Here is a 26,104-nt window from a genome sequence, read left to right as displayed (position 1 = left end):
GTTGGGTGGTTAAGAAAAAAACACAGTGGGGTGGTTAAGAAAAAACACAGTGGGGTGGTTAAAAAAAAAGCACAGTGGGGTAGTTAAGAAAAAACACAGTGAGGTGGTTAAGAAAAAACACAGTGGGGTGGTTAAGAAAAAACACAGTGGGGTGGTTAAGAAAAAAACACAGTGGGGTGGTTAAGAAAAAAAAAAATCTAGGTGATGTTAAGCTCCGTGTTAATTATTTTGAAATGCGTAAGTAATATCTTTGAAATGCGTATGTAATTTTTCAAATAACACAAATTTAAAAATAATCTGTATTCAAAATTATAAATTTTTTTATTTAATTCATACTTGATCAGACAAAGCTTTTCATGGTACCGTTGTGAATCGGGCATTGCCATATTTGAATAGAGGGTTATTGAAAATTACGAAAACAATCTATAATTCTTTAAAGTAAAATTTAAATCTATTACTAAACTTATACTGTTCTTGTAAACTAAATGTTTCTGTTTACTGAATGTATGTTTCCATTTCTGTGTTGAAGCAAATATTTATTAATAATTCATAAACTGTGGAGCCGATATTTCCAAGAGACATATTAATAATAAATTAATCTAACCTCTAATTTCATTAAATCAAATCCAATATCATCGGTTTAGCTTAATACTTAGTATATGAATAGAAGGTTTAACATTTATTTTTAATATTTTTAAGCAGTTTATTTATAACATGAGGTTTTCGAAATGAACGAAAAGTCTGTTTTTTTTGTCAAACGTAATGCATATGGCCCACAAATTTCGATTTTTGATAAATGTGGAAACCTGCCAGAGGCAACAAGCGACAGCAATTAATGCCAGACCTGCATTTTGTTACTGATAATTTTGATGTAAAATAAAAATTAAAATAGGTTCAGAGTTAAGGTTCAGATGGCATGAACTACTATTTTTTAAAGATAAAATAAAACCATTAAAATATTTATATTCTTATTACTTCTACAGATTGTGAGATTATGAAAATATTAATATTATTAATTATAAATAAGAACAAAAATAAGTAATATTACGAATTCTTGAAGTAAATATAGGAAGAAAGTTGTCTAAATAGTTAATACCAGTAAAATAGGATTATAGTATATTAAGTTAGGATTAAATGATGGAATCCTATTAGTTTTCGTTGATCATTAAAATTACTCTATCTATATTTTTAGTTTGCTTGGGTGTTTGTCTGTTTGTTTGCATCCAATAAACGTCAAAACAGCTGAACCGATCGGGCCCAAATTTGTTGTGGTGACCCCAGGGAAGGTTTATGGATGATCAAATTTGAAAGATTTTCATAGCATAACAAAATAAGTTTGGTGAATTTGTTTCTTGTAATTATTGATTTAAGATCTGATTCAACGAATAACGAAAGAAGTTAAACTATGGTACATGGTATGGCTAGTTCAATTACAAGGGGTTGATACATTGTAAAGTTTAATGCATTATAGCAGCATCATTATTGTATTCAATTATCATAAATTATGCCGATCATTGTGTGTTCTATCTAGAAAATGGTGTTTAAACAATATATAAATGAGGCTACATATCAGCAAAAATAGGAATAAGTTGACTGAAAAAAAAACAATAAACTGAATAACAGAAACTTAAAACAGTCTGGTATTCCATCCCCCCTCCCACCTATTATTTACCCCCCTCCAGGGTAGAAAGCAGCTTTCCCCGCACTCTGTTCTGAGGTTAAGCTGACCCTGCAGCAGGTCTATTATTCTCCAGTGTAGTCCTAGCACCTCATGTATTAAAGGGACAGATCGCAATTAACCATTTTAATTAAAGGGAAACTTTGCAATTACTTGTGAAAACATATTTTTGTCGTTGTATAAAGTTAAATTTGATTTTTGTTGAAAATATCTTCATATGCATATCTAACCCCCCATTTCCCCTTATTCTTCTCGCGATTAACCCTCTTTAACCCTAACTGTTCTTGCAAGCAAGCAAAATTATATATCTGAAGTCAAACTAGTTTTTAGAAAGATAACAAGGATTACAAGAATAAATGATGCTATGAAAAAATCATAAATCGAATGGTACTTCTTTTGTTTCTATATTATTATTTTTTTAAATTTGTAAATTGTAATATTTTTTTCATTTTTGAGGTTTGCTTAAGGTTGTCACATATTACTATCCAAATTATAGGATAGAACAAAATTAGCACTTTTTGGTTTATAAGTTAAATAAAAATACTATTAAAATTTGTTTTTCGATACCCTTAAGAATGTTTTTCTATATTAGCAAAATATCAAAATAGAAAAAAACTGTAAATTTGTAATACATATATAATTTTACAGTTTTTGAGCAAAAATATAATCTTTTTTTTTCAAATTATCAATTTGAATTGTTGCTTCAATTTAGACGTCTAAATCGTTATAAAATAGATTACAAATGAACTCTCTCTTTTTAAAACAAATCATTTTGACCGTAATTTAGACTTGAAAAGTGTAAAGATTAGAAATTGCTGAAATATCTTAAATTTATTTTGCTTTCTCTAGCCACGTCTAGAAGTCCTTGAACGTAATACTTATACAATTGGACAATAAAGGTTTTATATTTACAAAAGAAATCGAGTCTTTGCCACAAACTCTGATTTTTTAATCCATATATTTTTGCAACTCAATATCGTAGACCTTAAATGTTTAAAACAATGTATTCTGTTAGCTAAAATAATCTAAGTTTTGAAATAGAGGAGATAAAAGTCACAAATTCGCACGAGTAATGTCGCACAAATTAGTCTTGGTTATTGCTAAAACGTAATTTTAAAGCATTTTTGGGAAAAGGTAGTTATAGGGTGGTAAAGGCAAACTTAATTACAAGACAATCTACGTCCGAGGGACAAATCAAGGAAGGGAAAACTCTAAAAAAGCCCAGTTTTTTCAAAGTTGTAAAATTTTTCAGATATAAAAAAATGAAGAACGCCCCTGTTTCTATTCCAGGTAAAAATTCAATAATAAAAGATTTATTTTCAAAAAGTATAACATCTAGCATACGTACAGTCCATTTGATGCACTGAGAAAAATCTGAGCTAAATTTTTTTTCTAAACTGAGTTCATTTGTAGGTTTTACTACGACGATTATAATTAAAATCAAAATTAAGAATAAATGTTGTTTTTTTTTTCGTTGAAATAATTGATTTCAATTCTTCTTATGCTAGCTTTAATTGATCGAAGATGACGAATTTTTCGTTTTATTTTCTCTGCAGAAATAGGACGAAAATTTACGTGAAAAATCAAATTAATTCGACACAACCTTTTTGAAATTTAAAGAATTAAAATTTTTCTTATTTTGAGGGCGTGCCCCTGATGAGAATGTACAACTAGTGGATAGCGAGGGAGAAAGATCCTTTAAAATAGGAAACTATGCCGGCAGGTCAGCTGTTCAATAAAATCTAAGATCTGGAATGAAAATAAATCTATCTATCTATATTTGGCTCACTGTTGGTATGATAGGCCTTGGTGTTTTATCCAAGTAACGTCACATTATCCTAGCAAAGTTTGCGTTTACAATGGTTTTTAAAACATATTTGGATTTCCATCAAAAATACGCAAACTATATAGTTGTATAATGTACGCAATACTAATTAGTTTTATAATGTACGCAATACAACAAGTGGTTTGAGTTCTATAAATAAGGACAACGAAGTGAAATTTAGATAATTTTTGTAAATTTCAAATATTTAAGATGACCTTTTTACAGCTTTTTGTCAGGGTCAGTGAAAATCCTGAGATGTTTATTGTTTATTTATTTATAAAGAACATTTTTTAAAGAACATATTTATTATAAGAATAAACCGAAGGATTTCATTCCCATTTGATATGCAATCAAATATAGAAAATCTAAATAAAATTCTTTATTTTAAATTAAATTCAAAATAATTTTAAATTATAATCTCTTTTTTACAATTTACAACATATTTACACTGACAAAAGATATCAACCATAACAGCATAATCATTTTTTTTTGCATTGGGCTTATGATTACAGTGTGAGTTTTTGGTACTCCAATGGCCCCAAAAAAATTGCATCACCCATGTACTGTATAGTTTCAGCTATCTGCCTATCTAAAAAGAGTTCAGATATCGTCACTTTAAAAGGGTAAGGAGATGATTGATCTACACTTAATTCCCAGGTTTAATGGGACACCTTGCACATTCTTTTTTTTTAATTCGCAAAATTGTTATAAAAAATTTCGCAATTTTCAGTTGTTTTTCAATGGCTCCTCAGTTTTCAACTGAACAGCGTATATGTATAATCTTAAAATATACTAAAAATAAAGGAACTAGAAGGTTCAAAGAACTTCTCCTTAAAAAAATGAAAATTGCGAATTTTTTTATTACAAGTTTGCAAATTTTCTGTGATTATATTATTCAATCTTTATAAAATTCTAGAACATGATAGATACAATATATATACATATTTACGCCTATCTGAATTTTTGATTTTGAGAAAAAAAAGTTCCGCGGATTTTTGTTTTGACCATTGGAGTACCAAAGCAAAAAAATCAAAGCACATTGAAAAAATGCCACTCAGCCACAGGAGAGCCGCTGCAAAAAAGTACAATTTTAAATAAGACGCCGCTAATCGCACTTTTTTTGACTCACCCTGTATATCCATAATCAAAATATGAGACTTAGAATTTTATTTTGAAATGTAACAGACATAGATACCTTTTGTGGAGCCTCCAAAAAAATTCTTTAGGCTATAGCCAGATCCTGAGGTAAAAAAATAATCAGCTCAGTCCTAGTTATGAAGCTACACAGATCCATAAAATGATTCATAATTTAAAATTATCTGTATTATTATGAAATCATTTTATAATTTTCTTTAGATATGTTGTGCTTGTGTTTTACTCAGGAGATTGGGAGTGCAGGGATAATATTCAAGCTTTTCAGAATATTCTAGACAAGTAGGACAATTATATAATATTCTAGACAAGTAGGACATTAATATAATATTCTGGACATGTAGGACATTAACATAATATTCTAGACAAGTAGGAAATTTATATAATATTCTGGACAAGTAGGACATTTATATAATATTCTGGACAAGTAGGACATTGACATAATATTCTAGACAAGTAGGACAATTATACGATATTCTAGACAAGTAGGACATTTATATAATATTCTAGACAAGTAGGACATTTATATAATATTCTAGACAAGTAGGACAATTATATAATTTTCAGGACAAGTAGGACAATTATAAAATATTCTAAACAAGTAGGACATTTACATTCTATTCAAGATAAAAAACAAATATAAAATATTCTAGACAAGTTGGACATTTATATGATATTCTAGACAAGTAGGACAAATATAAAACATTCTAGACAAGTAGGACATTTATATAATATTCTGGACAAGTAGGACATTTATATAATATCCTAGACAAGTAGGACATTTATATAACATTCTAGACAAGTAGGAAATTTATAAAATATTCTGGACAAGTAGGACATTTATACAATATTCTAGACAAGTATGACATAATATTCAGCTTGTAATTGAATCTTATCTAATTCTTGTAAGTGATATTTCCAATAAAATATACACTTCACAAGTTCATATAATAATACAGTTACACATTTCAAAATCTTAAGCGACATTACATAACAAAATATAAAGTGAGGTGACATTCATTCCACTGTTTTGTGGTTACTACTGTATGCTAACTTATATATATATTTAAATCAAGTACAAAGCCACTGTTGTGTGGTTACTACTGTATGCTAACTTATATATATTTAAATCAAGGTATAAAGCTTCTGGTTGCGAGGTTACTACTGTATGCTAACTTACATATATTTAAATCAAGGTATAAAGCTTCTGGTTGCGAGGTTACTACTGTATGCTAACTTATATATATTTATAAATCAAGGTATAAAGCTTCTGGTTGCGAGGTTACTACTGTATGCTAACTTATATATATTTATAAATCAAGGTATAAAGCTTCTGGTTGCGAGGTTACTACTGTATGCTAACTTATATATATTTATAAATCAAGGTATAAAGCTTCTGGTTGCGAGGTTTTTGCTTGCTCCTCTGATTCTACTAAAGTTCATCAGAGCTGGATTCGAACCCCCAGGTTTCTGTTAATATTTTTTAATGATAGTATTCCAAATGTTCTATTCTTTAAAGGGAGTGACCGGCTAGGTAAGGTAGTTGAACTAAGTATGCAGTGTTGCGGAAAGCTTCTTTCGGATTTATTTGAGACATATTAAACTTTTTAAAAATCTGTAAATTCTGAGTTTGAGCGCAAATTTGACGTTAAAAACTCCTTCTTTGGGGGTGGATACGTTCTCAGAATTAGTTTTTTTTTTTATTTTTAAATAACGACGACATAAAATGTAAAAAAAGTTCTACAATAAACAACAGACGTAATGTATACATATTGAAAAAATAAAAATTAATCTTATCATCGAAAATGAGTAATCTTGTTTAATTATTAGTTTCTATTATCTCTTTATTCTAAGATGGAATTTAAAGAATTTGAGCCGCGGTTTAAATCCGCCAAAATCCGCGAAAACCCCGGTTTAAATTTAGCGCCGGCTTAAATCTTGAAACATTTGATACAATTTTAAGTTGAACCAACCATATTTAAACCGCGGCTTAAAATTAAACCGCCGCTCAAATTCTTTAAATTCGGCCACTGGTTTCTCATTATTCACAAAGATTTTTGCAGATTTTCTAGAATTATTATTGAAAAGACGACATTTGAAGAATTTGAAGAAATCTGCGAATAAATTCAAAGAAAACTAGAAATTCAACATAATAATGAAAACTAAATAATCGAGTTTAGCATTGATTTTGACAAATTTCTTTTGAGAAATATGTTCCTAACCATCCAATTAGATTAAAAAAACTAATGCTTAAAATGTATCCATCCACCCCCAGAGTAGGAGTTTTGAACGTCGAATTTGCACCCAAACTCAGGATTTACAGATCTTTAAAAAGTTTAATATGTCTCAAATGAATCCGAAAGAAGTTTTCCACAACACTGCATACTCAGTTCAACTACCTTACATAGCCGGTCACTCCCTTTAAAGAATAGAACATTTGGAATACTATCCAAATATTCTGTTTTCAAAACGAAATTCTGTTTCTGGGTGCTGTATTTGTTTGTTTCTTTCCAACAAACGTCGACTCAGATCAGAATATTCTCTAAAAGTTAAACTTTAAAAACTTTATAACACGGACAAAAAGTAATAAAAATCCTATTTTAAAATTATTTTAAATTAATGAACCTAGGGGCCATGCATTTGTAAGAGGGTAAAGATATCGGACCGTTTTTAACCCTATCCCCGCTGGGGTACTTGAAAACCAGTATACGCTGGGGGGGGGTCAATTTGACCCCCCCCTCTAAATCCCATGTTTTATGTCCAAATATGACAAATGATACATCATTAGAAAGCTCTTGTGCTCTACTTTTAGAATCTGCAAAAAAATTTGCAAATTTGCGAAAATTGAATTTTGAGTTATGTAAAAAAAACTACAGGGGGGGGTCAAATTGACCCCCCCCCAGCGGGAATAGGGTTAAATCATACCTGTCAAACTTATAGACAATTTCATGAACATATATACATACTACATGTATGCTAAAATTTCTTTTAATTCTATAAATACATATTCAAAAATATTCTATTCTGTTTTCTTCTGACAAAATTCAATCTTATTCTGGGAAATTTACAATGTCAAAAAGGAAATGAAATTTGTCACTTTGTTAAATTATTCAACAAATAGTTTTCTTGAGAATGTCAAGAATAAACATAATTTAAATCTTTTAACGGGGTTCAAAGAACTTTCAAAGAACATATAATAGTCTTTGTAAGGAAAAGGAATTGAGTCTAAGCCACAAACTCTGATATCTAATCCCTATTTTTTGCAACCCAAAGATAATTCAAACTATGCATTTTGTTAGATTAAATGAAGATAAGTTTTAGTTCGAGGTAAAGACTCAATCCCCTTCAAACTGGATTGCTTTAGTTTATGTTTTGATATTGTATCACTCTGATTTAACAATTCGGTCCTTTTCCCAGCAAGCTTCGGCATTCGTTTACAATTTAATATTTTTTGTTGGTGGAGGCGTTTTCAACATCAAGGTATTAGAAATAGAAGGGGCGTTGCAATGAAAAAAGCTGTTTTTTAAATGAACTCTGTATAAATCATCCCTGATGGTTATATTATTTAAAATCAAAACTATCATCGTTAAGAACCATCTTTTATAAAGATATAGTATACTAAGTGGCACAATGCCCTCGAGGCCTTTCAGTTATATAAAGCCGGATAAAATCAACTTTACGAAACTATTACTAAATTGAAATTCATTTAAAGAATATTTCAGGTTTGGAAGAAAATTTGATTTTAAAATGAACTTAAAAATTGGTTTTCATAGAAGTAGAAACAAATAACAGTGCAACCTTTAAAAAAATTATTATAAAGCTAGATTTTACTTCAAAATGTTCATTTAATAAGATTTTAAAAATTCATAATTTTACTATACAGAATTCAATACCCCATACCCTGTGTACTCAATGACACCAAGTGAACTAGAAGGGTCAACTGTATACACTTTACAATCAACCAGGACAGGATCTAGATAACAGTGTCCGCCCCTGGTATTTAATGAAAACATAAAACAAGACAATTCGCATCTAGTAAGAATCATTGTTGAATTATAATTGAAATTTTAATAGACTTAAACGAGATTGAATTAAAATTGGAAAATTTTAACGCATCTCACCCATGGTTAAGTGGAAAGTCCAGGCCCCAGACGCCCCCGGGAGTTTTAGAACGTTAAAAACTGACAAAAACTATTTGTTTGTTTTTTATCAGGTGGACTAAATGGAAAATATTTTGATAATGAATCTACAAAATAAAAAATGTATAAACTCTTTTTCTAGTTCTGATGGAGGGTTTGGAGGCTCTATTAGAATTCCACTGATTTCTGATCCTGCAGGTGAAATATCAGCTCAAGTGACCGGCGTTTCCCGTGAAAAAAGAAAATATCGAATTTTGTAAAAAAAAATTCGATTTGCGACCCACAAGTACCTGGGCGGCGGTGGGATTCTCGAAATACAGTCGTTTGATCAACATATAAATATATATAGATTTATATATATATATATATATATGAGCGAAGAGCTTTATCATATTATTAACCAAAGGGATTTTTTAAGGAAATCTCCTGTTAAAGATTCATAATCACAGTCCCCTTAACACCTTTGTCTGAGTCACAATAAGGAAGATGTCATCTTTTCTTTCTTAAAACGGGTCGATTATTATAAAATTTTTGGCTAAACAACTTGAGATATCTAATTTATCATAGATCAGTTTAAGGTTTAAAGGGTACCGTTGTGAATCAAGCATGTCACTCTTTAAGTGGAAGATCCTTTAAAATGACTTCCTCGTCCCATGTAAAGTACAATTTTCGATTTCCCTAACAAATAATTTCACACCTTTGTTCGTCTTTGAGATAGAAATGCGCAAATTTGTTCGCAAAAACTTCGCAGAGCGGGTTGGTAATATTGGTCAAAAGGCGGTAAAATTAATATCTAACTGTACTTATTGCAAAACAATGGAAAAAGATCAACTTTAGAAAATGTAAAAATATATTATATAGTATATAGATAAATTTCATTTGTATTTATTACCTTTATTTTTATTTAAATTTCAACTTTTCCATTGAAACCATTTTCGTCTCCGTATAGTTTGAAATATGTTGAATGATAAACTATGGAATGACATAAAACTGTCAACGGGGGGAAATATATCAAGCAAAAATATTCACCTTTTAAAAGTTTTATTTTCATCCCAAACTATTTTTTTTCTTATCTCAGAAAACATTTTGATCATATTTAAACACTAACATTTTCAATTAACAAAAAATTTAGTTATGGAAGTCACTTTTAATTTTACTAATCCTGTTAAATATCACAAATGTATTTCACTCAATAATTATTTTTTTTAAAACAAATGTAACCGAAACTCCCAATATATATTTTTTTACAAGGAAAGTGTACGGCAAATCCTTGAAGGAATGTAGACAAGAACAAGCGTGGTTCAGTTTATGCATACTTATTTGAAAACAAAGATCCTTGTGTATATTTATTAAATATAGGACTAATGTCTACAATGTATCTAGGAATTATGTTTACTAAGTATGACATCTCTATAAATGTAACAATCTAGGAACGATGTTCACTAAGCATGAAATCTCTAGGAATATGTCTACCAAGTATGTTGTGTCTCTCAATGTAACAATCTAGGAACGATGTCTACAAAGTATGACATCTCTCTAAATATAACAATCTAGGAACGATGTCTACTAAGTATGACATCTCTCCAAGTGTTACAATCTAGGAACGATGTCTACTAAGTATGGCATCTCTCTAAATATAACAATCTAGGAATGATGTCTACCAAGTATGACATCTCTCTAAATGTAACACTCTCGGAACGATGTTTACTAAGTATGACATCTCTCCAAGTGTTACAATCTAGGAACGATGTCTACTAAGTATGACATCTCTCTAAATATAACAATCTAGGAACGATGTCTACTAAGTATGACGTGTATGATCAAGAAGAAGGAGTTTGTAGGAACGCTGTTGTGATCATTGGTAAGAAATTCAACATTTTTAAAAAGTATAATTTTAAATATAAAAATTTATAAGTTTCAAGGATAGACTGTCCTGTAACTAAAGTGATTATTTTTTCTATGCACTGTTTGTTATTATATGAGAAATGAAAATACGAGGTAGCGTCAAAACTGTCAACCCCCCCCCCCTCCTACCAATTAAAAATCTTACTTTAAACTTTCCAACTAAATGAGCCTTGCTATTGGCTACAAATTAAAATTTTCTAATCCTTATATCTTATCAACCTGATGGTTTTAACCTTATATATCCTGTATCTAGATAGATAAGATAAGATAACGTTTATTGCTAAAATAAATGTATCTGTANTGGACCAATGAATTATATTTAAAGATGATGGAGGTATAGTTAGCATGCTGTAACTACTAGTATGGATCAATAAATTATATTTAAAGATGATGGAGGTATAGTAAGCATGCTGTAACTACTAGTATGGACCAATGAATTATATTTAAAGATGATGGAGGTATAGTTAGCATGCTGTAACTACTAGTATGGACCAATGAATTATATTTAAAGATGATGGAGGTATAGTAAGGCATGCTGTAACTACAAGTATGGATCAATGAATTATATTTAAAGATGATGGAGGTATAGTAAGGCATGCTGTAACTACTAGTATGGATCACAATGAGACTGCTAGAAACTGTTTGGATATTATTGCTCTACTTAAACAGCACAAGGTCTTGTATATAATTTCATTTAAATAACAGACAATGTAATTTCAAACTTTACATTTCAAATTCACATCGATACCAAATAGCTCTTTATTGGACAATGAGGAGAGAACGTTATTTCATATTTCTGTTGTAAAAATTGTAAATTCTATTACTTTCTTTCTCTTTTCCTTTTTGCATAAATCCGTCAACCATAATTTTTAAAAATCGATTTCCAGACAGAAAAAAACAGATAATTTTTGCTTCGAAAAAGTGTGAAAGGATTCCCCAAGACATGTAACTTTTTAAATAACGGTCAGTTGAAATTAGGCCGACAGAAACCTTTCATGTTTAAGATGAATGAGAATTCATCTTTATAGACTTTTTTTATAATAATTTTAATAAGTTTTGCTAAATGATAAATTATGTTTTTTTATTTCATGAAAGTATCTGTTTAGTTGTCTGATGAGGAAGTGAGGAATATAAATGCTAAAGCCAAATCCACCAAAACCGGCAGCAAAGGAAGAGAGGTAAATTTTCCAGTCCTATATATTTAGAATATTATGGGAGACTTCTCATTGGAGACCCCCAGATATGTTTAGTGGAGACCTCTAGCTTTTCATTGGTAACCTCATGTTTAGTAGAAACTCAAAGCTTTCCTTCGGAGACCCCCAAATTTTCATTTGAGTTTCCAAAGTTTTTCTCCAAGACCCCCAGATTTTCATTGGAGACCTCAAGCTTTTCATCAAAGACACTCATGTGTATTTTTTGGAGACCCAACATTTTCTCAGGAGACCCAACATTTCCTCTTGAGACCCAACATTTCCTCTTGAGACCCAACATTTTCTCTTGAGACCCAACATTTTCTCAGGAAACCCCTACTTTTCTCTTGAGACCCAACATTTTCTTAGGAGACCCAACATTTTCTCTTGAGACCCAACATTTTCTCAGGAGATCCCTACTTTTCTCTTGAGACCCAACATTTTCTCTTGAGACCCAACATTTTCTCAGGAGACCCAACATTTTCTCAGGAGACCCCTACTTTTCTCTGGAGACCCAACATTTTCTCAGGAGACCCAACATTTTCTCTTGAGACGACCCACCATTTTCTCTGGAGACCCCTAATTTTCACTGAGAAATGAAAATATTGTGGTCTCCGATGATTTCTCCGAAGACTAGCAATTTCTCCAATCCAATCTATAAATGATTTTCTTGAAAATCTTATTTAACTTTTGAAACAAAATGAAATTTGATTTATTTGTTGTAAATAACAATTTCATCTTCAGAACATTTGGTCAAATAGAATTTCTGGGAAACTATTGAATCATTTAGAAATATTTTCCTCTTCATCCCAGGGCATCATTCAATGCAATAACAAAGAGCAAAGATTTTTACAATTTTACACTATTTTTAATATAAAATGGTTCCCAATTGAGTTATTTTAAAAACAGATAATTATTCTGGTTCATAATTACATAGCCTCTCATTTTCCTATTGAGCAAGACAGCTATAGGTCTGATTAATTTTGGTTAAAATGATAGCATCCTGAAGATAAACCAACATGGCATTATTTTGGGAAAAACAGGATTTTTCTGATTGATTCCTGACTTGCTGAAAGTAGTTTCATAAGAATTTGCAATATCCTTTAAAGTGAAAATCACAGTTTTACAGAAATATGTAGATATAAAGGGATTCTTTGCGAAAAATAAATGGAGTTTGGCTGAATCCTAATCAAATTGAGATTTGCTCGCTGCTAATTTTATTCAATATCCAATAGCATAGAGCTCATGTAAATTCAATAACTTACTTAATTCAAACACTCCCTTTAATATTTTAAAATGGAAGAACGCTCCTTTTCTTAATTATACAAAGGTTTACAGTCCCTTTATTATTTAGAAATAGGTAAACACTCCATTTATTATTAAGAAATAGGTAAACACTCCCTTTATTATTTAGAAAAAGGTAAACACTCCCTTTATTATTTAGAAATAGGTAAACACTCCCTTTATTATTTAGAAATCTAGTGTGAGAATGGACAGGAAGGAACTAGAGAAAGCCTGGGACGTTTCAGATGATCCAGATCTTGTCAAGGTAAATACAGAGGGACCCATAAATATATGGAAGAGGAAGACGACTGTTAAATTAAAGTTGTGATTAGGTCCACTGATCATGAAACACAGGAAGAATGCAGTGTGAAGTGTACACTGTACACAGACCACATTTTACTTTTTAAGTTGATTTTCAATCTTTAAATGTCGTCCAACTATTCCACAGTTTTATAAGTCGACTGCATAATTTTTTTTTAATTCTGGGGGGGAGGGAGGGTGTTATTTTCTTTAGGTCCGTGAAATGTGTATTGTTTTCTAATAGTTTTAAAAACTAAAATCTGCTTCTGGACAGGAATGCCTAAAAGGCTCTAAAAATATTAAATCTTTTTTGCTATATTTACGCATTTTATCTTTGGTTTATACTCTAGGTCCTGAATATAGCTAGGGTTTGTTTACTCTAGGTCCTGAATATACAAGGGTTTGTGTACTCTAGGTTCTGAATAAAGCTAGGGTTTGTATACTCTAGGTCTTGGATATAGCTAGGGTTTGTATACTCTAGGTACTGAATATAACTAGGGTTAGTCTACTCTAGGTCCTGAATATAACTAGGGTTTGTATACTCTAGGTCCTGAATAAAACTAGGGCTTGTATACTCTAGGTCCTGAATAAAGCTAGGGTTTGTATACTCTAGGTCCTGAATAAAACTAGGGTTTGTATACTCTAGGTCCTGAATATAGCTAGGGTTTGTATACTCTAGGTCCTGAATATGAGTAGGTTTGTATACTCTAGGTCCTGAATATAGCTAGGGTTTGTATACTCTAGGTACTGAATATAACTAGGGTTAGTCTACTCTAGGTCAGCTAGGGTTTGTATACTCTAGGTCCTGAATATAACTAGGGTTTGTATACTCTAGGTCCTGAATATAGCTAGGGTTTGTATACTCTAGGTCCTGAGTATAGCTAGGGTTTGTATACTCTAGGTCCTTAATATAGCTAAGATGTTGGGTAAAGCTCCTCCACCCCCTGTGCTAGCTCCAAGAAAGGAACCTGGCTTTGATATTGATCAAGAGCAACTTAGAAGGTACGTTTTATTCATTGCAAATTAATTTAGGCAATGTAAAGATATTCCGTTTACCCTAAATATTATCTTGTTGTTGTAAAAAATTACAAAAAAAACTGAAATTTCTGCATAATTACATGATCTAAAATATATCTTGATAAAAGCATTTTTAACCTTTTTTTCCTGTTCAATTCCTTCCTTGATGTTTCTTGTTCTCACAATCTTCAGGGCACAGTTAATAGGACAAGACCAAAGGAATTGAGTTTTTGCCACAAACTCAAATCTTCTGATCCCAATATCTTTGCAACTTGATGGTGCAAAGCTTTTGATATTTCAAACTTAGTTTATTTTATCTATAAGTATTAATAGTTTGAAATATCTAAGGTCTACGACATTGGGTTACAAAGATATAGAGATTAGAAAATCAGGGTTTGTGGCAAAAACTCAATTCCTTTCAGAAAATACGAAAAAGATCAAGTTTAAAGTCGTTCATTCATTCTAAAGTGAAACTTATAAAACTTTAGAATAGGAAGAAAGCCTTTTTATAAATGTTATGTGCATTTGATGTTGTTAACTAAAAAATCCAAATAGTTTTACCAATAATTTGCATTATGCTGTACGTTTCATGTTCAATGGAAATAATAACTATTGCCTAACAGTCGTCATCGTATTTCACAGTTTTATGGGTCTATCTGTATCTCAATTTCTATTCTCTTCAATAGAATATAAATGAAGTTTAATCCTTTGATGGACATAAAGATGAAAGAATTTATCATATGATAAACATTCCACAGTTCTGAACAAACGTAATAGTATGCTTTTCCATCCCTCAGAGTTACAAAGTCTGTAAGTTTTCTGAAATTTTGAATTTTTTTTGTAAATTTCTGCTAGGTGTGGATTTTTGCAAATATTCAAGTTTCAGCAAATACTCGTAAGACAAGCTGATCTTAAATATTGCACATACAGGCTACAGCTCTTGTTTATTGTTTTTGTAAATTGCAAGGATTTCAAGGGGGTTTAACGAAACTTTCCATCTGCAGAAGGGCATGACTGAAAACTGATAAGATTTCTAGATTCAGCAAGTAATTCAATTGAGAAACCACAATTTAAAATCGTCTATTTTCAAGCTTCAAAACATGAATATCTTATTTATTCTTAATTTGTCTTGATCACTCCTGTATGCCAAGTCCATTAGCGCCTGATCCAATCAGGGTTTAGTCATGTGTTTGTTGTCTATTCTGAACCAATAGAAATAGTATAGCGGTATCTTTCTATCTCATTATCCAATAAGAGATATGAATCCTTCAATCGGCGCTATCAGTAAATGGAAATATTTACTTCTACTGAAACTATAGTGTGATCAAAGCGTTCAAGGGTACCAGTTTTGTGAATTGGAAATTCCACACTATAAATGGAGGACCAGTGTTAATTCGATTATGACAAAAAAACTAAAATTTCTACCAACAATAATTCATCCAGTAAAATATTTTTTCTCAGGATGATAAATCCAAGATGTTCTGGTATAAAATCCTGCCGAGCCACACTACAGAGGAATCTAGCAGGATATACAGCACCTAGTCAGTATCAAAACTACTCGATATGCAACTCCTAGTCAGTATCAAATCTACTCGATATACAGCACCTAGTCAGTATCAAAACTACTCGATAAACATCACCTAGTCAGTATAAAATCTACTCGATATACAGCCCCTAGTCAGTATCAAAACTACTCGATATACAGCACCTAGTCAGTATCAAAACAACTCGATATACATCACCTAGTCAGTATCAAAACTACTCGATATACAGCTCCTAGTCAGTATAAAATCTACTCGAAATACATCACCTAGTCAGTATCAAAACTAATCGATATACAGCACCTAGTCAGTAACTAAATTACTCGATATACAGCACCCAGTCAGTATCAAAACTACTTGATAAACATCACCTAGTCAGTATAAAATCTACTCGATATCCAGCCCCTAGTCAGTATCAAAACTACTCGATATACAGCACCTAGTCAGTATTAGAACAACTCGATATACATCACCTAGTCAGTATCATAACTACTCGATATACAGTTCTTAGTCAGTATCAAAACTACTCGATAAACAGTTCCTAGTCAGTATCAAAACTACTCGATATACATCACCTAGTCAGTATCATAACTACTCGATAAACATCACCTAGTCAGTATCATAACTACTCGATATACAGCACTTAGTCTGTATCAAAACTACTCAATATACATCATTTAGTCAGTATTAAAACTACTCAATATACATCACCTAGTCAGTATCAAAACTACTCGATATACAGCAATTAGTCATTATCTAAACTACTCGACATACATCACCTTGTCTGTAAAAGTTTGCTTTCATTATATACTAAACTTTAGATAAAATACACCATCGAATAGGTCCAATTTGACGAATTTTTTAACTTGAACATTTTTTTTAGATTTGAGCAAAAATCAGAAGCTGCAGATAGAGAACTTGGTGAAGAAAATGACCGGAGTTGCCTTTATGCCTGAGGATTTAACAGGTCAGATTTGGAGATCATCTGGCATTCGCCACCTTTTCAACACAGTTGGTGGAGTTTTTTTTAGATTAAAAGCTAAAAGGTAGTGTTATAGTCATTAGCAAAAGAAAAACTTTTAAAGAACCCACTGGTACAATTCAAATTAGCTCAAATTATATTTCAATGCAGAATAGAAATATTCTTCTCTTGTATGCACTTCAAAAAGAGGAATAACGGTTTAATTTAAAACCTGAAATAAAATTTCTTTTAATTTACTTTAATTTAACGTAAGAAATTGCTAGATTTTATTATTTAAAATAACTGCCAAAAATTAGTTTTCGTTGAATTCTTCAAGGTTTTCAATGAATAAAACTAAATTTTGGCAGCATTTTTATATTCGTTAAAATAATTTGAGGATTTTTTTCAATTCATAGAAATTTATTGAAAGATATATTGTTAAAAAATATCCCAACAAATAATATGAGATTTAATTCAACGGTGCCCGTAAAACTTGCTTCTCACAAATAAATTCTATAGATTTAATACAAAAATTTCCAGCTTAGTTTACAAAAAAATAGGGATTACAAAATTAGAGTTTGGAGCAAATAATAAGCCTTCTTTGATTAATAAGTCAATATTTATAAATATCTATTATTTAGGTGTTTACTATGGTTTATACAACATGAACCAGCGGGAACAAATTAAACTGTTTCAAGAAAACTATTTTGCAAGCTCAGGAGACATTAGGGACATATTCCTTTGCCATCTTTTAAGAGACAGCTCATTAAACAATATAATATTAATTTACACATTAAAAACCACACTCGATTAGTAATTATACAATACTTGAAAAAGCATAAAAAACTGAAGAATTAAAGGAATTGAGTTTTTGTCACAACCTAAAATCTTCTGATACCAATATCTTTGCAACCTTTGATATTTCAAACTTATGTTTTTTATCCTTAAGTATTAATAGTTTGAAATATCTAAGGTTTACGACATTGAGTTACATAGATATAGAGATTAGAAAATCAGAATTTGTGGCAAAAACTCAACTCCTTTTCATGTTTTTAGAATTACAAAAGAAACCTCAAACTTAAAAATATGAGATTAAAAACAAAGTAATGAATTGTGTTTTGACAAGGCTCAGAGAACCTGGAGCTGTAAAATGGTCGGAATCGTCAGGTACTGATAAACCGTATAAAGGCAGTGANGGGGGGGGGGGGCACAATTTGACACCCTCCCCTTTATCCTTTTTTATATTTTTATCAATTATATATGTTTACTTTAGGTGTAATTGTAAACAACTACAACACTGTTTACTTTAGGTGTATTTGTAAACAACTACAAAATTGTTTACTTTAGGTGTATTTGTATACAACTTCAACAATGTTTACTTTAGGTGTATTTGTAAACAAGTACAACAATGTTTACTTTAGGTGAATTTGTAAACAACTAAAAAACTGCTTACTTTAGGCGTATTTGTAAACAACTACAACAATGTTTACTTTAGGTGTATTTGTAAACAATTATAACACTGTTTACTTTAGGTGTTTTTGTAAACAACTACAACAATGTTTACTTTAGGTGTATTTGTATACAACTACAACAATGTTTACTTTAGGTGTTTTTGTAAACAACTACAACAATGTTTACTTTAGGTGTATTTGTAAACAACTACAACAATGTTTACTTTAGGTGAATTTGTAAACAACTAAAAAACTGTTTACTTTAGGCGTATTTGTAACAACTACAACAATGTTTACTTTAGGTGTATTTGTATACAACTACAACAATGTTTACTTTAGGTGAATTTGTAAACAACTACAAAACTGTTTACTTTAGGTGTATTTGTAAACAACTACAACACTGTTTACTTTAGGTGTATTTGTATACAACTACAACAATGTTTACTTTAGGTGAATTTGTAAACAACTACAAAACTGTTTACTTTAGGCGTATTTGTAAACAACTACAAAAACTTCCAGATCTGGGTAAACTGGCGGGATCAGCTGAGAGTTTCAAGTTTCCAAGATGGCGGAGACCTTAGGTAGTTTTATACAAGGAGAATTGAATAGAAGGAGGGGGCGATAGGGTTTCCGTACACTTTGCTGTGACGTTTTTGGACTGCTGAAGAACTAGTTTATAAATAATAAATAATAAAGATTGTAAACAATAACACAAATGATAAACAGAAATATGACATCTCTGGCGCGTTAGATGAAGATTCACCGTATACTAACTCATGTTTGTTTACATTAGATCGGCTGTCTTTGCTATTGTTGTTACGCAAAAACTAGTTCTTCAGCAGTACAAAAACGTCACACCAAAGTGTACGGAAACCCTATCGCCCCCTCCTTCTATTCAATTCTCCTTGGTTTTATAGGCTTAAAGGAACTGTACACTTTATTTTTAGAGATTCTATACTTTAAGTGAGGAATCTCTTGATCATAACAGTATCCACACAATTTTGTCGGATCATTGATCAAGGGTGCATTACTATCCATTTCTTTATTTCTTTAAGCTTCCTGTACATTTCTTCTCCAGGAACAATACACTAATTTTTAGAATTAATAACTTTTTGAGCTAAAAACACGACGATTTTTTCCCTATTTTTGCTCAAATTAATGAATTAATAATTCCGTTGTAAATCGGGCAATTCAAGGGAAGTACTGTTGGGCTGTAACCACTCGTTTAATAAAGGTTTTTTTAAACTCCTATTTATTTTATTGTTACAGATTTGAATATTACAAAAGTGCATAATTAGTCTATATTTTTTACACTTTTCAGATTTTGAAATTACGCTGAATCTTCTATAATATCGTTATATTTTAGCTCTGATTTTGTCCCCTAACAACCTACAGATATTTGTATGCCCCCCCCCCCTTTTAAACCCATTTTTGAAAAAATATACTTTAATCTACAGACTTACCCGATAAGGATGAAACTTCAGAGACGACTGTATAGAATATATTTAATAATTTTTATTTTATCTTATTTTTCTGGTTTCCTCCAGCTGTAATTTTGATTTTTTCCTGGTAAAATTAGCCAGTTCGTCCGTTTAAAGTAATTTAAGTTCAACCCCAAGGTTTACCCTCATATAGTTCTTAAAGATGTGTCTACTGTGTGCACCTCCACATTGCCAGTATAAAATCTTAAGCTATGGGAAACGTTTCTTAAATGATATCTATATTTTCTAAGGTTGTATAATAAGTTAGGTTACTCTCGATGCGCAGGCGCTCTAATGTCGTCTTCTAAGATCGATAGATAAAAACCGCATTTGACGTCATTCTGGCCTCTATAATCAGTGACGTCATATGAGGTTTTTTATCTATCTATCTTAGGAGAAAAAATTTTCCGTACATTGGAGCACATCGATATTAACCTAGCTTATTATACAACGTTGGTATTTTATCAGACTTTAACAGGATGGGACGAGCTGCCTACCGGCTTTAATTTGTTCATGCATTCTTTCAGTAAAATATACAAAAGCCAATTTTTGTAAAAATATATATATTTTCAGATCAGTGCTTCTGAGATTGAAAAGAGCGGTTGAAAGTATGGAAGAAGCACTCAAGGTTAGAATGTCGTCTTCAAAGTAACAAAAAATAGAAAGCTTTAATTTTCACAATTTAAATTTTGAGGACAAAATAAGAACTTATATGTCAATCTAAAATGTATCATTGTTTTTTTTATAGAGTACAGTAAAACCCTTAATAATGAATACATCGGAAGAATTCATCAAATGTCGTCTTGACAATTTTTCAATGAGTTTTACACTATATTACGTAAATTTCAGTATTTTCGAAAATGAATAAATAGCCATGAATATGCGGGAACAGTTTTAAAGAGTTCCATATAATCATTTAATTAAGAAACTAAATATCTGCAACATTTTAATATCAGAAAGTGAAGAATACGACATTTAATGAATTCTTTCGATGTATTCGTTACTAAGGGTTTCACTGTACTTCACAGAGTACGTTTATAGAGTACAATGCATGTGTTTGGCATCAAAAGTAATTGTTAAATGTCGTCTTAGAATAGAAATATCTTAAAAAGAATTTAAAATTTATATTTATAAAAAAATTAGTTTTTTTCCCACTAATTTAGCTATTTACAAGCCAAAATTAGAATCGAATAGTTTAAACATAATTATACATTAAACACATTATAATAATTGTACAATATATTCTAGAGTTTGACAAAGCGTGGTTTTCTGACGAAGGATGGAGGATTTGTACATTCAGAACCCGGGATTCATTCATCAGGATTTGATTTAAGGTCAAAATAATGTTCACTTGTCTTTCGCTGATTTTAATGAATTTAAGCTAAACTACAGTGATAAAACTTTGAAATAGGAAGACGACTTTTAAACTCAATTCATGACTTTAAGTATTCCAATGAGCATGGTATGCAGTGTAAACAGACCCATTTCACTAAATTAGTGCCTGTTTAAGTGTCTAACAAAGACGTTTGCTGAGTAGCAAATTTATTAGACTTAAGCATTGTTAAAAAGTCGTTTTCCTATTTCAGAGTTTTCTCTTTGTCACTGTACCTGACGGTTCAAATTTGACCCACCCATTTAAAGTTTGTATATTATTATTATTATTATTTTTATTATTATTATTTATCATCAAAATAAAACAAATTGTTTCAATTTTAGTTTTAAATTCATATTGAATAATTTGAAAAGAGCAGATTTGTTTTCAAATTTTATCTACATTTTTTTCATACGGTGGTAGACGATTGTATCAATATATTGAAGACACATTTTTAAAATTAATTTTAATTGTTAGCAGGCTTTTTCGAATTACAAGTTTACAGATAATTAAAGAGATAGCTTTTATAATTAAAAACATCTTTTTGTTTCTATGTTTTTGTGTATGGATGCTGTTTAAAAGCTTTATATAAATCGAAATTTAAATCAAAAGTCGTTTTTATTATATTGATATAATCGCAGCCTACCACTGTACTAAAATTAATATTCTGTAAATCTGAAAGTGGTCCATCCTAATTACCTTTAATGGAAACAATTAAAAAGCTTTTATCAAGAATTTTATTGGGGAAAAAAAGTAAATTATATTCGGGGAAAAAAAGTAAATTATATTCGGGGGAAAAAAGTAAATTATATTCGGGGAAAAAAGTGAATTATCTGGATGAAAAGAATAAAGTAACGTGTTTTGAAGTTAGAATAAAACAGCTGATTCTTATTCTGGCTTCTGAATAAAACAGCTGATTCTTATTCTGGCTTCTGAATAAAACAGCTGATTCTTATTCTGGCTTCTGAATAGATAAACAGCTGATTCTTATTCTAATAACTAATATCTGTTAACAGATAAAACATTTTTTCTCAAAATATTGGGAAGAAAGTCTAGAAGTGACCCCGACATTTTTAGTGACATAACTCATTTTCCATGGTACCTTATGTACATATATCTTTTAAACGAAAAATAAAGGTATACTTTTATACAGTGGGTTGCGTTTATATAAATGCAAAGAGAAGCTGTTCATCGACAGCTTCTCTTTGTTTCCATGATTATACCATTTGTATCCATGCTACATGAAAGCTTGGTAGAAATCAAAAATTAAAATAGAAAGTTGTCCTCAATGTTTTGATATTTACGATCCGAACACTGTATTTCAGAATTTATAAAAATGTCTCCTCTATATGCAGATTCTCACTTAGTAAACACAGCTATAAGCTAGAGCAATAAAGTGGTATTTCCTTAAGCTGTACTGCCTTTTAGAACTGATAATAACTTAATTGAAATTTTAAAATGAGTTTTTGTGGAAATTGTAAATTTAAAAAGATTCTAAAAAAGACATATATAAGAAATTTGAAAAGTTTAAAATTTAAAATTCTGATATTTTAGTTTCTATGTGGATTACCCTGGGTTTGCTAAGGAAGGAGACAAGGCGCTAAAGATGCTTTGCCTAAAATATGGGCTTTTAGTCAAGAAATACGGGTAGGTTTATTATCATTATTTAGATTTATTTGAGTCTTTAAAGGGACAATACGCGCGTAATTTCAAGTGTACTTCAGTTTAAAGAGTTCATCCCCGATTCACAATGGTACACTTTAAACCTTCATCTAATCAAGGATTCACAATAGCACCCTTTAAATCTTCATATAATCAAGGATTCACAATAGTACCCTTTAAACCTTCATATAATCAAGGATTCACAATACTACCCTTTAAACCTTCATATAATCAAGGATTCACAATACTACTCTTTAAACCTTCATATATTCATCTTTTCAAATGTGCCTGACAAAATTGTCGTCATTATTTTTGGAAAGTCAAATAATATTTTAATCACAAAAATGTGTGTTTATTGCAGAGTAGGATGAAAAATTAAAACTTGAAAGCAACAGTAAAAATCAAAAATTAGTTCGAGGCATATGTATTCACAGCGCCCTAATATCATTATATATAACCCTATCACGTTTGTGTTTTTTTTTAATAACTCTAAAACGGCTAACATTAGAACGCTAAAACTTTTTCACTTTTTCAACTTCACTATTAATTTTGTAAACAAATTTCGCTGAAAATTTTGCAAAAAAATCAGAAATGGTTGTAATTACTTTTTTATTTAAAAAGCTACATGGCTAAAATTTATATATTAAAAAGCCCTTTAAAAATGGATGCAATACCATGTGTCACATGTTAATATTAGTCAATAGGAAAAATATTTATTTTTGAACATTTTACCAAGCACTTTTTTAATAGGCAGGCCTTAAAAAGTTGGACTAGGAACAAATGTATCACGCTCTCCTATCTAAAATCTTAGGGGAAAATCATAGGGGGGACGTCCCCCCCCCCTCGATCTATATTAGACTAAAATGGGATAGGGTCAAAAGGGTTCAAACTTCCATGTTCATTTGCAATACAAGAAAGAAGACATGTTCTGTGTATAGTAAGGAGTATGCAGTGTGGCATCTTTGTTTTCAATTTGTTTTTAAGTTTAAATCTAGAAATTCTTTCGGTCTTTACAACTTTACAACTTTACAAGGCAATTTTGTATGTGAATTTATCTAAAGCAGAAGTTTAGAGGAAACAGAAAATAAGTTCAAAATTATTTCCTGTCTGTCTACACAGAAATTAAAAAGTATTAAACACCAGACAAAGAAGACACTAGACACTGTGTTAGCTAGCAAATATTGACTTTATAATATACAGTTATACATACAAGCAATACATATAGACACATTCAAATAAATAGAAACTTTACAGAGTAAAGTATAGACAGTAGACACGAAAAACATTAGACACAATGGAACCAATGACAAACATGGAGCATTTCACTACAAAGACACACTATGCAAAATCGTAATCTCCTAGCTCCTATAAACGATTTTACCCAGTCAACAATTGTTTTAAATGCCTTACTCCAATAATACTTTAGTCTGTATCCAGATACAGCACTCTATATTCTTTAGTCTGTGTCGTTCAGATACAACTCGCTCTAAAACTGAATTTTCTACACTAACACTTTAGTCTGTATCAATCCAGATAAAACACTCTCTGTAATCTTAGTATGTATTTTACAGATACTACTAGCTCTCGGACTCTATGCTCTCTACATGAGAAATAATACGTGTCTAAACGTAATAAAGGAAAGGTTCATGTTCAACTAATCTATATTTTGGGTTTTACAGTACATGTTCATAATGTGGACCGATAGGTTTGTTCAGAAATCAATTAACGTAGTTAGGGTACAGAACATAGATTTAAATACAAGATAAACTATTTCTGATTATGTATGAGTTATATTCCTTATAAGAAGAAAAGCAATTGTATTTGATTATAATTAGAAATTCAAAACATGTTTCTTCTTATCTCAATAGGTCTTTCATAAAGTGAGATATAAAAATACAAACAAATAAGATTTCAAACTGACGTGATAGGAATTCAGTTTTTGCCACAAAATCACAATTTCTAGTCCCTATATCTCTGCAACCTGAAAGGTTTCTTTGATCTTTCAAACTCAAACAAAAGTACAAATAAACAACACCAAAAGTATTGGAGGACTAAACCATTATCTCAAAAAGGGAACCCAAAATAAAAAATCTGTAAACTCTAGTTCTCCCACTTTCTATCTGTAAACTCCAGTGCTCCCACTTTCTATCTGTAAACTCCAGTTCTCCTACTTTCTATCTGTAAACTCCAGTTCTCCTACTTTCTATCTTTAAACTCCAGTTCTTTTACTTTCTGTCTGTAAACTTTATTTCTTCCTTCTACTTTATATCTGAAACATTTAGTTCTCCTACTTCATGTTTTATTTTTTATCATAAATTTCCTTGGGGGGGGGCAGGCCCCCTCCAAAAGCTCAGGGTTGGGACCGTGGGCCCTGACCCACCTATATTCCGCCCCTAAACATAACACTTTCTTTTTCAGACTACGGGATGGTGGTTATGAGATTGGTGTAACCCAGCGCCCTGAAGACAGTTTATGGAATATAATCAGACGCGGCTTGGCTGGTCTTGACGCGCTTGCGCAGGAGGAGGAAAATCTAAAGAAGAAATTCAATATGACGATCGAGAAAAAATAAAATTCTAAATTGTTTTATAATTTTCAACTTAATTTTGTAGAATTTAAAGAAAATATTTAATAATGATAACATTTATTTGTCAAAATATATCAAATAATATACATATATTTACAAATATTAAATACTGATTTCAAATCAAAAATAAATTCGAAAAATCAAATATTTTTTTGTTATTTGACAAGGGCTGAGCACAGAGCAAAGAAAGTTTAGGTTTTCTTGCTAAAAGGAGTGACCGGCTATGTAAGTTAGTTGAATTGAGTGTGTTGTGGAAAACTTCTTTCAGATTCAATTGAGACACATTAAACTCTTTAATGATCTGTAAATCCTGAGTTTGAGCTCAAATTCGACGTTTAAAACTCCTACTTTGGGGATGGATACGTTTTCAGAATTAGTTTTTTTAAATTATTAAATAACGACAACGAAAAATAATGTAAAAATTATACAGTAATCTAATTAGATGGCTAGGAACATACTTCGCAAAACAAATTAGTCAATAAATCAATGCTAAAATCGATTATTTCGTTTTCATTATTATATTGATTTTTTTTTTGAATTTTTTCGAAGATTTCTTCAA

General features: G+C 30.7%; 1 protein-coding gene across 1 annotated transcript; it reads left to right on the top strand.

Moving 5' to 3' along the window:
• Nucleotides 1–2,934: 2,934 nt before the first annotated feature.
• LOC111713758 (arginine kinase) lies at nt 2,935–25,592 on the top strand. Its single transcript, XM_023488703.1, has 19 exons — nt 2,935–2,968; nt 3,323–3,401; nt 4,860–4,937; nt 6,041–6,121; nt 8,937–8,992; nt 10,584–10,655; nt 11,274–11,374; nt 11,806–11,877; nt 13,364–13,438; nt 14,375–14,475; nt 15,952–16,031; nt 16,915–16,998; nt 17,634–17,721; nt 18,119–18,159; nt 18,931–19,024; nt 20,498–20,552; nt 21,173–21,258; nt 22,851–22,943; nt 25,377–25,592. Exons 1-19 carry the CDS (start codon nt 2,941–2,943, stop codon nt 25,528–25,530), a joined length of 1,518 nt encoding a protein of 505 aa, XP_023344471.1. The 5' UTR covers nt 2,935–2,940; the 3' UTR covers nt 25,531–25,592.
• Nucleotides 25,593–26,104: the final 512 nt, after the last annotated feature.

Source organism: Eurytemora carolleeae, unplaced genomic scaffold (assembly GCF_000591075.1).
Source record: "Eurytemora carolleeae unplaced genomic scaffold, Eaff_2.0 scaffold1423, whole genome shotgun sequence".
NCBI lineage: Eukaryota > Metazoa > Arthropoda > Copepoda > Calanoida > Temoridae > Eurytemora > Eurytemora carolleeae.
Note: the sequence above shows the minus strand (reverse complement) of the source record. Positions and strands in the feature narration are given on the sequence as shown.

Coding starts and splice junctions, on each gene's coding strand:
- LOC111713758 (XM_023488703.1), top strand. CDS start 2,941: ATGAAGAACGCCCCTGTTTCTATTCCAG. Junction 10,656..11,273: donor GAACGCTGTTGTGATCATTG/GTAAGAAATTCA, acceptor TTATATTTAAAG/ATGATGGAGGTATAGTAAGG. Junction 20,553..21,172: donor GTATGGAAGAAGCACTCAAG/GTTAGAATGTCG, acceptor AATATATTCTAG/AGTTTGACAAAGCGTGGTTT.